This window comes from Macaca fascicularis, chromosome 6 (genome assembly GCF_037993035.2).
Source record: "Macaca fascicularis isolate 582-1 chromosome 6, T2T-MFA8v1.1".
Taxonomy (NCBI): domain Eukaryota; kingdom Metazoa; phylum Chordata; class Mammalia; order Primates; family Cercopithecidae; genus Macaca; species Macaca fascicularis.
The window spans coordinates 167,434,371-167,449,234 of NC_088380.1; the positions used below are offsets into that span (position 1 = coordinate 167,434,371).

At 41.6% G+C, this 14,864-nt stretch overlaps 1 protein-coding gene across 2 annotated transcripts in view; it reads right to left on the minus strand.

The window, feature by feature from the left end:
* The window catches only part of ATP10B (ATPase phospholipid transporting 10B (putative)), a 273,772-nt gene that overhangs the window by 94,113 nt on the left and 164,795 nt on the right, over positions 1-14,864 (minus strand). For both annotated transcript variants that reach the window (XM_005558441.4, XM_073994704.1), the window contains one exon: positions 11,339-11,543. In XM_005558441.4, coding sequence (XP_005558498.3) covers positions 11,339-11,543 — 205 coding nt within the window. The remainder of the gene's footprint in view (positions 1-11,338; positions 11,544-14,864) is intronic.

A 14,864-nucleotide genomic window follows, 5' to 3' on the forward strand; every position in this document is an offset into this window, starting at 1 on the left:
CCAAGAGTCAAGAATATTTACCAAAAAAGACGGGTTGGATTAGTGACTGCCATGCTTCTGTGAAGCTCTTGGTGTCTGTTTCTACATGATTCCCAGGCTAGAGGACTACCAAGGAGAGCCACCGCCACCTGGGGATGAGGATAACAAAATGGCGGCACTGACCCCGCTGTGTGGACTGCTGAACTGACTGTGCCAAGGAGTAGGGGTTATTGGGTGGGCAAACCATGCCAACTAAGGAAGCTACACAGGAGGTATGCTGCAACCTTGGAAGAACACTAAAGTGTTTTTCATTTTAAGTTATCAGTTGTCTAAATGGTGAAAGCAAATGTTCTCCACACCCCAGCTGCTGGGCTAGGTGATTGAGGTTTTCTTCCTGGTATACAAATTAAGCAACCCTCTGATTTCTGAGAATCCTATCTGAAAACTAGTGACAGTTATCAGCATTTGATAACCTTTCTGCTTCCTGGTAGGTGAAGGTTCTTTTCAAGATAACCCACAACAGGGTGACTGGCAGTTACCTTCCTCTGGCTCTCCATGAGGAAATCATTTGCATATTCAATCACTCTAGAGGCCCCTGCCTTCCCTAGTGATTCACCTACAAAAGCAGGCAGATTGGGCAGGAGGGCTGAGGGAGACTCTGTCTTAAGGATTTTTTTTTTACAGTTTGAGTTCCCTTTTGTCAAGTGGACAAATACTCTGTTTCCCAGTTGGGCTGACTAAAAGTAATCTTGAGACCTTGCTATGGCATTTCCCAAACATATAGGGCATGGGCTTGGATGCCAAGCAAATACTGGAAATGGGATGATTTATTCTGTCATTTCTAAAAGGAACTAATTGTTGGCAGAATTGTTAACAATTGTCTGTGTAATTCCCTGTAAGAGCATGCAGTCACACTCTGTACCTCTCTTGTTTACTCCTGAGCCCCCAGAGCATGCTACAGCATCTACCACAGAGAAGGCTTTTTAATAAATATTTGATGAATGAATGTGTGAGTGGTCTGATGCCTGAAATATGAACAGGTGCCACCAGATGGCCAGTGGCGCCTTAAGGGAGTATTACACAGACAAAACTTTTCTGTACAAATTCTTTCTTGCTGTGGATAACTGAAACACAAGAAGATGATACGAGATCCAGCGTTTTGTACCTCATGTTCTGGCAAAAGAATATTAAGTTGTTCATGAGAGATATGATCACAATGTGTCACCTCTGCTGAGAAACCACAAAACAAAGATCCAAGTATGGTGTCTGGCAACAGGAGGACCTCATCAGATGTTGGTTGAGTAAATGAATTTATTGAATGGACTATAATAGTTGAGAGTGGCAAGAGCAAAGTCCGTGGGAGCACAGAGGAAGGAATGATTACCTGTGGGACACTGGTCAGAGTGTTGCCTAGGCAGAGAGAGGTCAGAAGGGAAGGACATTTTGGGAAGAGGGATAACAGTAGGAACTATAGGAGAGAGACAGAGGGTATTAAGCCCCCTTCCTTAAGGATGAATGACCATGGTCACACATAAGTTAGGTTTATATACTTCTGATGAGTCATAGATAAATGGCTCTTTATTGCTGTGCTATTCAGAACTCTCACACCCCACAGACCAATTTCAAACATGAGTCCTTTGTTTCTGGCCAGAGTTAATTTGTCTAGGAATGGGTACATGATACCAGCCAGGCCAGTCAGCCTCTTTCCCCAGGATGCTTTTCAATCTAGACATCGGGGAAGGTTGCTAGACCCTCTCTGGGGTTAAGCTATAAAGCACAAGTACTACTGGTACCACGTTTCATTCCACATGAAGGAAGTTGGTTGGTAAGATTGAAGCCAAACATACCGCAAGAAACATAGACAAGAGATGGACATTGTACTGATGGATTCTGAAGTCCTCATTCCACATGAACCTAAGGGCCAACCCACTCCATATTTTTCTAATAAATTTAATTTTTTGTCCACACTATTTTGAATTACAGTTCTGTCACATGTAACCAAGAGTCTTAACTAATCCATATAACATATTAGATTGGTATGGTTTTCATTTGAGATATCAAATGCTTCCCACATTGACCTTAAATACCCACAATTGGTTAAGTCAGTGAAGGCCAATACTAAAATGTTAATAACGTTGTCTTGGGTAATGGAGGTAGTAGGAAGGAGAAAACTTTAAGATATAATTCATTAATACCTTAGGTTATCATCCATAACTTTAAGATATAATCCATTAATATTTCACCTTTCGGGCTGGGCACGGTGGCTCACGCCCATAATCCCAGCAGTTTGGGAGGCCGAGGAGGGTGGATCACAAGGTCAGGAGTTTGAGATCAGCCTGGCCAACATAGTGAAACCCTGTCTCTACTAAAAATACAAAAAATTAGCCAGGCATGGTAGCGGGTGCCTGTAATCCCAGCTACCTGGGAGGCTGAGGCAGGAGAATCGCCTGAACCCAGGAGGCGGAGGTTGCAGTGAGCTGAGATCATGCCACTGCACTCTAGCCTGGGCAACAGTGCAAGACTCCATCTCAAACAAAACAAAACAAAAACAAACAAACAAAATTTCATCTTTCACATAACCTAGCAGAGTTTCCTCATAAGGCCCTAAAGGAAAAGACCTTTTAATAGAAGTGTGCAAATAATGCTAGACATTGGGAAGAGGGGATGTTGTATGAGTGTGTGAGGAGAGTGTGTACCCACATGCAAGTAGAAGACTGGAGGAGATCACCACAATGAGGCCAGAAGTCTATAGAAAATAACAGTTTTTCATAGGGTTGTCCCATCACCATCAAGTTATTATTGTTATAAATAATTAAATCTAACATTTATAGAGCTTTAGAATTTTCATACAGATGAAAATTATATTCATTTGAGAAATAAAAATACATATAGAGAAAGTTAAGAATAATTCCAGCAATGGGAGAAATAATCAGGTACATCAGAACCGAGTTCTAATTTGGGCTCAACACTATATGACCTGGATAATCTTTGACAAATTTGATCTCTCCGAAGTTATTTTCTCATCTCCAATATGTTGCTAGTTCCTACCATTTCAACCTCATAGAATTTCTGTGAGTGTTAAATATCAAAAGGGGGTGGTGTAGTGCAGTGGACAGGGAATTTGCCTGATATGGGAAAAAGATTACATATTTAATATTGATGAGGTGCAGTACCAAACCTCTATTCTTGAATTTGAAGTGTCAGCATGAATCCAGATGTATTTAATCTTAAAAATGTCCTAGTCGTGTTCATTTAAATGGCAGAGAAATAATAATCAATCCAATAGTAATAAACTCCTCTAGCATGTACTTATTGTGGTTTCTATTAAAAGGAACCAGATCTACCAAAGACCACTAACGTCATGTGAAAAGGACTCAGGAGCCACTTCTCATTTTTAAGAAGCTCCCACTGGCTAGAGATGGGGCGATAATGAGAGACAACAAGTGCATTGATTTGATGTCAGATATTTTTAAAACCATGAGTTCATATTGATGCTAAAAAAGAAAAACCCACTGAACACCTTTGGAGGATCCTAGGCAACCAACTCATTATTTTGAAAAGTGAATGAGAGGAAAGACTCAAAGGCATCCATTTTCTCTACAGAGGGGACACCCCACAGTGACCCAATATTTCATGAGGGGAAATTTTTCCTTATAAACCAATTAGAATATCACTAGTTTTCCAAATTCCATTGAAGTAATGGATCTAAACAACCATCATCAACAACTATTAACAGTGAAAACAGATAGATGTTTTGTGCCTTGAGATGGTAGCACACTGCAGTTCCTATGACATAACATTGACATGCACATGCACAAATGCCAAATCTAACCCGAATCTGACTTAGACACTAGTTCCTACTACCACGTTGTAAAAATACAGTGGTCAGAAAAACATGTTAAATGGTTCCACAGGAAGACAGCGCACAGACTATAAGAAATCATAAAGGGGCCGGGTGCAGTGGCTCACGCCTGTAATCCCAGCACTTTGGGAGGCCGAGGCAGATGGATCAACTGAGGTTGGGAGTTCGAGACCAGCCTGACCAACATGGAGAAACCCCATCTCTACTAAAAATACAAAATTAGCTGGGCATAGTGGCACATGCCTGTAATCCCAGCTACTCTGGAGGCTGAGGCAGGAGAATTGCTTGAACCTAGGAGGCAGAGGCTGCGGTGAGCTGAGATCGCACCATTGCACTCCAGCCTGGGCAACAAGAGCGAAACTCCATCTCAAAAAAACACAAAACAACAACAACAACGACAAAAGAAATCATACCGGATAAACAACCTGGTTTATTAAGCAACAAAAACTATGCATTAAAAAGAGAGCTAAATGGGGAACTTACAGAATAAAAGAGTTTAAAGAAATTAATCTCAATATTTGTTCTTATTTGGATCCTGATTCAAACAAATGGAAAATATTGACCACTGATTTGAAAGTTGACATCAAAGAATTGTTGCCAATTTTTAGGTATGATAGTATACTTGTATATTTTTAAAATCCTATCCTTTAGAGATACATAGTGAAATATTTACGGGTGAAATGAAATATTGAAGATCTGCTTCAAAATAATTTGCAGAGAGTAGAGGGTAGGGACATAGATAAAACAAGACGGTTATAAACTAATTGTTGAAATTAGGTGATGGGTCCATAGAAATGTATCACATTATTCTCTCCAGTTTTGTATATACTTAAAAATTTCCTTTACAAAAAGTAAAGAAACCCACCAAAGATCTGTGCCTGAGTTTGAATCTGAGCTCAGTTAACCTAGAAAACAGGGTTTCTTAACTGTTCTTGCCTCATTTGTTAAATGGAATAATAAAAACACCTATTTTACAGGGTTATTTGTGAGTAGTAGAAAGAAATAATAGATATAGAACACTCACTGCCTATGGCACATAGGTGTTGTAATCTCGATATTATATACTACTATGAAGTCATATTTTAAAAGAATCCTAGAAAATGTGATCTGTGCTCAACATTTAAGCACTGATCAACAGGTAGAAAGCACTAAGTTTCATTCTTAAAGGAAATTTGGAGAAGTCTGTCAGGACAGGTCCCATTGCAAATCTAGCAGGAAAGAGGAACTTTCTCTGGTTTTTAAGGGCAGGCAAGGTTAGAAGACAGGCAGCTACCTTTGCTTTAACTGAGGTTTGGCATCACTAAAATGGGATGGTAATAAATTTCTTCCTACTGGATCTCAACTCTTTGTTGGTAAAATTCTTCTCTAAGTACCTTAAAATCAATACATACTTTCACTGCAGAGGATCCAGGCTACAGCAGCTATTCGTAACTGAGCAAATGGCTTAAAAGCACTAACCATAGTCAAAAGGGAGACTCAATGGAGAGTTTTTAACCTGAGCAACAAACAGCATGATTACTACATTGATCAATGATGCTCTGGACCAGTGCCTTTCAAACTTTCATGTGCATGTGAATCACCTGAGGATCCTGTTAAAATGCAGATTCTGGTTCAGTCTGGGGTGGGGCCTGAGATTTCACATTTCTGACAAGTTCTCAGTGATGCTTACTGAAGTGACTGTCCACAGATCACACTTGGCATAGCAAGTTCCCAGTTGGCCCTGGGGAATGATCTGACCCATGCTTCAGTGGGACTTCGGCTTCAGTGATTTGGAAAATAGATAGCCAGGGACATGTTTGATCTGAAACACTAATTGGAAGCATCCATTTCTGATTCTTTGGCTTTGGTAACTGTTACATTTATTGCAATGAATGCTATATACTCCTTTCCAGGTGTTAAATTCCTAGGTTAAAACTCTTTTACAGAAGAGGTTTCAGGTATCAGAATGTCACCAAAGAGAAAACTGTACGTTTGAACTCTAATAAAGTCCTCTTGCCCGCTGGACAGGTGTTTAGCATAATCCTAATTTTGAATTCCTTCCCTTTCCCCTCTTTCCCTAACAATGCGAAGTGAGAGTGAATATCTCAAAAATAGGTCAATAATTTTATAAATTCAAAGATGGCCCATTGGGATAAAAGTTCCAGTGGGAAAAAAAAAAGTTGATTTAGTCCAAGAAGAATTCTGAGACAAGGATTTGAAATTAACTCTTCGGCAGCCTTGAGGATAATCTGCAATGTCATGGGAGAAAGACTCTTTTAAGAAGTTCTTTAATGTTTATAATTTCATTTGAACCTAAACAGGAAAGGGAAGAATGAACTGCCTAAGCCACGAGGATTCGTCAACTTCTCTGTTACCCTTCACCTGTTGTGACCATGTCTGTACCACAATTCAGGCTAATATTTTCTGAAAAGCTCCATAGGAATGTTAATAATATTTGTGCTGAAAAATAATTCTTAGGTTAAATAAATTTGGAGAGCTCAGGGCTAAAGAAAGTTTAACAGGCCTCTTGACTCTAGGTTTTCTCAGAGATGTTAATATGTTAATGAACATTGGAACCTGCAAGAGGGGACCACAGAACAAAAGCTTCTTAATGTGACTTGACCATGGACCATGGGTTTTTCAAGAACTGTCTCTTGGGATAAGTGCTTAGCAGACTCTGAGAAATGCTGATTTATGGGAGCTGGGATAAAGTGTGTCTTACTGACTTTGAATTACCAGAATATAGTAATTCTCGTCCTCTAGAAGATGGTAAAAATGAGTGTGGGTATATGTGTGGGGTTAGATGTTCCTCGTAATCTCTGTGGTTAGTAAAAACCCTTTTGGCAAGGTGAAGGTCTCAAAGACAGTAGGGACTTGGAGAATAAACTATCAAAAGCCATTAATACTTATTACATAAGACATCAAATTTCCAAACAAACCATATTTGTAGGTGTTCAAAATCTTTGAGATGATTAGTGAGATTTGCTCTTTCAGTGCCTCAGAGGTTTCATGTATAAAATAGGGATAGTGATGCCCACCTCCCATGGTGGCATAAGGCTTAAAATAGACAATGCATGTAAAAGAACTAGTATATAGTAAGAAGTGCCTAGATGGTAGTTTTCTTCCCATTACTAGGATAACTGTTTTTTGGAAGCACTGAAGGTGGCACCTTTCCTTGGTTGTACAGGTTTTCAAGGAGGTGGTGGTAGGTTTATATCAAGATCGTCTGGGAGAAAATTTTTTAAAATATGCACACTCAAGGCCCTACTCAGTCCTAGTGAGTCCTAATTTACTGGTGGTGATACAGAAGGATGCATATATATATTTAAAAAGTTTCCCAGTGATGATTATGATACACCTTCAACACCTGTAATATACTTGCAGCAAATCCCTTAGTGGTAGCCCACCCCTCCTACAGTAGTTCCGAGATGTGTTTCTTGGGATAAAAGTTTCTTGTGCTTAAATGTTTAGAAATACTACATAATAGCACCTGTCCTTCTCTTTGGGGCTTATTAAAGTATCAGAGTTCTGCAGAACACAATATTTGAAAACTGGTAACCTACTGTCTTCTCATATTACTTGGCCTTGCAACATTTATTTTCCTTGCAACTCTCATCCACATGTTTGTTCAATACATTAGGGAAATCCTATGGTATAGAGTTAGCCAGAAGCAAGTTCTATCCATACTCAGAAATCTTTCTGCCCTAAAAGTATAAGGGAGAAGCAAGGTCGCAAAGAGCAGCCAAGATGTCTTCCCCCAGGGAGCAGGCTGAGCCCACTTTCATTATCCCTGCCACCTGCTATCTGTATGTGGAAAGAATCCTGGCAACAATAAATGTATGCTTTCAAGTAAGCATCTCTGTGTGAACTCAAGGTAACAGTTAAAGGGCCAGGGAGATAAGCTACTGAGCCTTAAAAACTGAGGCTCTGGGCACTTTCCTACTTTCCCACCAATCCCAGCACTTTGGGAGGCTGAGGCAGGCCGATCACGAGGTCAGGAGATTGAGACCATCCTGGCTAACATGGTGAAACCCCGTCTCTACTGAAAATACAAAAAATTAGCTGGGTGTGGTGGTGGGCGCCTGTAGTCCCAGCTACTCAGGAGGCTGAGGCAGAATTACTTTAACCTGGGAGGCTGAGGTTGCAGTTCCACTGTACTCCAGCCTGGGTGACAGAGTGAGACTCTGTCTCAAAAAAAACAAAAACAAAAACACCAAACAAAACAAAACAAAAGAAAACAAAACAGAAAAAGTGAGACTCTGGACAAACCTGGCTTTGAAGCCTGCTCCAAAACTTCCCTGCTCAGTGACCTTGGACAAGTTATAGGACCTCCATATGCCCCAGTTTCCTTATGGAAATGGAGACAATAATAGTGCCCATCTCATTGGGTTGTTTTGAGGATAGACGAGATAAACAAGCAAAGCCCTTACTATGGAATCAATAAAAGTCTATTATTATTACTAAAATGAAAAAAAAAAAACACTCGAGCAAAGTGAGGGGGAGAATCAAGAACTGAGACAGAGTAAAGAACCCTGGAAACCTTCAAGCTCAAATAATCTCCTTCCTTTTGCATAGGAATTTATCTCTCTCTTTTTGTTTTTCTTTTTGTAAATCATCTCAGCAAGTGCTCTGTGAGAACTGAGGGTTAGAGTTGGAGAGACTTATTAAATTGACTGGTCTATAGCACCGGAGTGTGAATGTCCCTTTCACCTGACTCTTCATTCCAACTACATCCCAAACTATCTGACTAATTAATATGCAAAACGCAGTTTGGGAACTGCTGCCAAAGACAAAAAGAAAAGTCACTGGTTGAAATGAAACAACACTGACATGACTGCCAGAGAGAGAGTAAGAAAGTTTCAGAATTGGATAAAGATGTTGGGGTAGGGAGGCTAAAGGGTAGATTTACAAGTTTTACTGCTCCTAGAACTCAAAAAAAAAAAAAAAAAAAAAAAAAAAAAAAAAAAAAAGGGTAAAATAGGCCAGGCACCAGGGATCACACTTGTAATCCCCACATTTTGGGAGGCCAAGGCAGGTGGATCACTTCAGGTCAGGAGTTTGAGACCAACCTGGCCAACATGGTAAAAACCCTGTCTCTACTAAAAATACAAAAAATTAGCTGGGTGTGGTAGTGCATGCCTGTAATCCCAGCTACTCAAGAGGCTGAGGTGGGAGAATCACTTGAACCCGGTAGGCATAGATTGCACTGAGCAGAGATTGTGCCACTGTACTCTAGCTTGGGTAACAGAGCAAGACTCAGTCCTAAAAAAAAAAAAAAAAAAAAAAAAAGGTAGAATAGCATAGAAAGTCTCAGAGTGCCTTGCATGTGGTCAGGCTAAGGTGTCATTCTTACATACTAAATACTCACCCGTGTGCACATACACACGTGCAAGTGCGTGAGTGTGTGTGTGTTTGTAATATTTTATACATTTCTTATTGTTACTGTTGAAAAGATTTGAAAGCCTCTGGTCAAAGGGCAGGCTACAGAGTTCTGAGCCCAGAAACAGATTGTTATTGCTTGTCTAGAATGACTCTGTGAACTTAGACCAGATCTCACCCTGCCTTTTTGCGAATCCTACGGTGATTCAGCAAATGTGGCTGTAATAAGCAGAGGTGAGCACACTCGGAGACAGGGCTGCTGCTCAGTGATCGACTCAGAGCCTGGAGACCAGTAGGCATGCTGATCTACAGGGGGTGGTGGTGGTTTCCATTTCCAGTGGTGGCAACTGCAGCCTTGGTAGCAGCAATGGTTCCCATTTATTGTGAGTCTCTTGGGTGGCAAACTCTTTATTCTGTTCTTTACTTTCCTTATACCATTTGAATTTCACAGCAAAACCATGGGATAGCTATTATTATTCCCAAGATACGCACAAGAGAACAGGCTTCTGAGGACCAAATCAATCACACAAAGAGGGTTTTATGAGAACTGTTTGTCAGGTGCTTAGAGAGAGGCAAGGCAAGGTACAATGACCCTTGCTCCTGGAACTTAAAAACTTACTTGAGAAGTGTGAGTCTGGAAAACTGTACTCTAGCTCATGAGGATCTCTGAGGAATAAATCATTTGCCTTCCTTCTCCCAGATCCTCTGACTCATTCAATTTCTCCTCAGCCAAAGGCTGGCAGAATGAAGAAAAGTGATAAAATTGTACTCTTTTCCCTGGTTAAAGAAAGGGACCATATTGGAAATCAACTCCCACAAGGAGAATTTTAATTGCAAATTGGAATATCACACCCGGCTTCAGTCAGTCAACACATATTGCCTATGAAAGCACTGATATTAATACCAAATGTTCACTGGTCTTTTACTATGTGCCTATCTTCATGCTAAGTCAGTCATGTACCTACCATTTAGTCTCCAAAAGTACCCTATGGAAAGGGAACTATTTTTGTCCCCATTTTCCAGATGAGGGAACCAAGGTGTGAGAGGATAGTAACTTGCCCAAGGTGAGATGGCTGATGAGTGGTGGGACCTGGGCTTTGAACCCATCTCCGTCAGACCCCAGACCCTGAGCTTTTACCCACCAAACAATCATGGTTTCTCCATGATGTCTGAGGTACCGTTTATGAAGGGGTGGGGATTAAACAAAAGTGTCAGTGCCACTGCACTCCAGTCTGGGTGACAGACTGAGAGCCAGTCTCTCTCTCTTTTTTTTTTTTTTTTTTTGAGACACAGTCTCACTTTATTGCCCAGGCTGGAGTGCAGTGGTGTGATCTTGGTTCACTGCAACCTCTGCCTCGTGGGTTCAAGCGATTCTACTGCTTCAACCTCCCTAGTAGCTGGGACTACAGGTGCCTGCCACCACTCCTGGCTATTTTTTTAATTTTTAGTAGAGACAGCGTTTCACCGTGTTGGCCAGGATGGTCTTGAACTCCTGACCTCAAGTGATCCACCTGCCTCGGCCTGCCAAAGTGCTGGGATTACAGGTTTGAGCCATCGCACCCAGTGGAAACCCAGTGTCTTAAAAAAAAAAAAAAAAAAAAAAAAAAGTATCAATGATCTCTCTCTGCCCTCAAGGAGGCTTAAGCCCTATTGAGAAGTTAAGGAATACACAAATGGAAACATAGTTAATGATACCTTGCTGCAATTTAGGAGGGGCAGAAGGAGTATTAGGATTAGTGGCAGGAGAGATTGCTAGGGCTGAGCTGGGCAGAGTGAGTTGGGATTGGATGAGCACAGAAGAGGAGTTGGTCCTAGGAATAATGGAACAGACATTACACTCCTCGGTTCAGAGCTGAGAGTATAGCTTCCTCAATTGAACAGAGTGGATCCCCATTTAGAAACTCTGAGGCCTTCAGCAAGTTATTTAACTTCCGTAAGCCTCAGTTTCCTCATCTGTGATATGCAGATAATATCCATCTCAGAGGGCTGCTGGTAGGATTTGGTGTATCTAAAGTGCTAGGGAAAAGGAGGCATCTACTACTTTCCCCTCTACCCACTAGGTTTAGTTCAGTTTTCCAGTAGGGTAGGCTTGCTTCCTGTATTTGGCTTTACCACTGAAGATCTTAGAAAGAGCTCTACCTGCTGTGAGAAGCCCTTCACCACACGTCTTTGCTTGAGGTTTGTCTCTCCATCCAAGCTGGCAGTTTCCAGATGGCATATCCCGCTGGGGTCCGAGGAAAAAAGGAGGAGTATGTCTGCTGGGACAATCTCGTTGCATTTCATTTGGATGAAGTCTCCCACGCGCACATCCTTCCAGCACTTCTGCACGTAGGTCTGCTCTTTTCTTGGGTGAGACAAAGACGGGGTCTGAGTGAGCTTTAAGTTTCAACTAATGGGAGAATAAAGGAAGGTCCCACTAGCACCTAACTATCCACCAAGTTAGCCTGTCATGAGATTGCCTTGTATTCTACCTTACTCCTGAATGACCACCTCATAATCTCTCTAGAATAGCCAGGCATAATCTACAGAATCTCATTAGTACAGATCTGTCTTTGGGCGTGGTGTCTCACGTCTGTAATCCCAGCATTTCTGGGAGGCCGAGGTGGATGGATCATGAGGTCAGGAGTTTGACACCAGCCTGGCCAATATGGTGAAACCCCGTCTCTACTAAAAATACAAAAATTAGCTGGGTGTGGTGGCGCGTGCCTGTAGTCCCAGCTGCTCAGGAAGCTGAGGCATGAGAATCGCTTGAACCTGGGAGGTGGAGGTTGCAGTGAGCTGAGATTGCGCCACTGCACTCCAGCCTGGGCGACAGAGCAAGACTCTGTCTCAAACAAAACAAAACAAAACACAAAACAACAAAACAAAATCTGTTCTTATGAACATTTAAAATTTTTCCTGACAGCCAGTTCTTGACCAAGTCCTGTGTTCAGCCCTTGCTTCCTTACAAGAGAAAAATTTTAAAAGAGAAGGTAACTGTGTTGTCGTATTAATGTGGTACTACTCTTAATATCCACCATTTACCAGAATAGCCACTTGTTACCAACGAAAATAGAGTTTCAGGGAACTGGGATTTGGGAAAGATTGTTTTTGATTATAAGGAGAGTGATAATAGGAAAGGCGAGGATATCTGCCACTGTCCAGGAAGATCCGGAGCTGCACTGAAATTGAACACTCTGGGCAGTCAGGGAATTAGGAAGATTCTACCAGGAGTTTTGACGAAATGACACCTTACAGTAACTGTGGAATTAGAGGGCTGAAGAAATCTGAGGAAATTATTTTATCTTCCTATCCAATTTATCAAGCTGAGATAATAACAGTGATAGGAACAATGACACATTTAGCATTTCTTACCTGCCAAGTGCTCGTGTTAATTCACATTTCATTTACTTTGCATAATAACCCACAGAAGTAGATATAATTATACCCATTTCACAAATGAGGTACTTGGGGGTCAAGAAATTTTTCAAAGTCTCACAAAAACAGAGCTGGAACCTGAACCTGGGTCCAGCCTGACACCAAAGCCCACAGTTTTTACTGCTTGAGTATACTATCTCCCTACAGGTGGTACCACAGCCTCAGCCTTCCCACCTCCAGCTAAGGAACTCCACACTTCTCAAGGCAATGCATCCAATGCATCCAATGCATCCTTTTTTTTTTTTTTTTAGACGGAGTCTTGCTCTGTTGCCCAGGCTGGAGTGCAGTGGCACGATATTGGCTCACTGAAACCTCTGCCTCCGGGGTCAAGCGATTCTCCTGCCTCAGCCTCCTGAGTAGTTGGCATTACAGGGGCCTGCCACCACGCCCAGCTAATTTTTGTATTTTTAGTAGAGATGGGGTTTCACCATATTGGCCAGGCTGGTCTCAAACTCCTGACCTCAAGTGATCCTCCTGCCTCGGCCTCCCAAAGTGCTGGGATTACAGGCGTGAGCCACCTCTTCTGGCCGCATTCTATTTTCAAAGAGCTCTCATTTCAGAAAGCCTTCCTTCTGCCTTAACCAAATATTTAAACAGTTCTGCTCTTCCAGGTAATACGGTCTATTCCATCTTCCACCATTCTTTACATATTTTAAGGCATTCTTCAGGTGTCCCATGAAGACTTTTGGGTATGCCAAGCCAAATTTAACTTTCCAGGTGCCCTCAATTATTCCTCATGTGACACAGTTTCACGATCTGTTCCGGAGGTGTGGGCTCATCTGTCTGCATTTGGAAATGTCCCGCTTTAAATGTGGGATTTGAAACCAAACTAATATCCCACATGTGGTCCTTCTAACTGAGCCCAGCTGACTTGAAGCTGGGTGCCTCTGAAGGCAGCCAGACCTGGAGAGCCAGGCTTTCCTTTGCTGGGCTTCTCCACTGATGCTGATCGCCTCTGGGCATGTTCTTGTTTCTGTTTCTGCTGGAATCTGAGCTGCACTGGGCATGACATGTCTGCTCTTCCACAGAGAAAGGGTCGTGAATAGAATTCTGCTTTTCTCTTTTGACATCACAAAAGTCCCTGAGGAGGAAGAGGGTTTTGGTGTCATCCTCCCTTCCTAGAGGCCCTCTGGAGAACCTCAGACAAGTGTTTCTAACATCTAATCTTCCTGGTTATAAAAGATCTTCTCAGAAGAATCCCCCAGCCCCGTGAAATAAAGGTGCTTCCATTTGGAAGGCCGAGTCTATAAAATAAACAGGGGCATTGGAATTGGGGAGCAACTTTAGAACTCGAAAGAACCCAGGGTTCTGCGGAAGTGCTCCGTGGTTCTGGGAGCTCAGTGCAGCAGACACAGTTAAATGTCATCCAAATGACTATTGAGACCCCTCTGAGACCCCAAAATCCTCAGATTTTGGGAGTGATGTATCTGTAACATTTTAGTAATAATTCCTCCTTACATGCGAAAGCACATGACAGGTTTCCAAGCACCTTTCAGTTGATCAGCTGGTTCTGTGCTTCCACTCCACCCACATCACTTTTCCTTTAAATTTTTGTGGGTACATAGTAGGTATATATATTTATGGGGTACATGAGATGCTTTGATACAGGCATGTCATGTGTAATAATCACATCATGGAAAACAGGGTATCCATCCCCTCAAGCATTTATCCTTTGTGTTACAAACAATCCAATTATATTCATTTAGTTATTTAAAAATATATTATTATTGACTATAGTCACCCTGTTGTGCTATCACATACTAGGTCTTAATCATTCTTTCTAACTATTTTGTTTTGCTTTGTTTTTTGGTGTCCATTAACCATCCCCATCTCCCCCCAGCCCTCACTTTTATTTTCTATGAAGAATAGGGGCAGTCACCCCAGATTTGTTTCCCTGTGCCATTTTGGAAATACATTCGATTATTTAAACATTTGGGTTGTTTATTTATATACTTAGGGTGGAAACTCCTTCACTAAGGGTGCCATTGTAACTGTCAAACACTTCGTGGTCTCTCTGCTGACTCAGGGGATGATATTTTTTTTCTTCAAAGTAGCCCCGAGAAAACCCGTTAAATATCCAAGTATAAGGCTACTTATAGGCACTGGAATGGTCCATACTCTCTGTGAGAAAAGAATCTCATAGGGTGAAGGAGAGAATGGTTTTCTTTTTTCTTTTTGAGAGTTTTAAAATGTTCTTAAATATTATAGCAAAATTGTCCCAAGGAACAAAGAACATATCACTCATTCT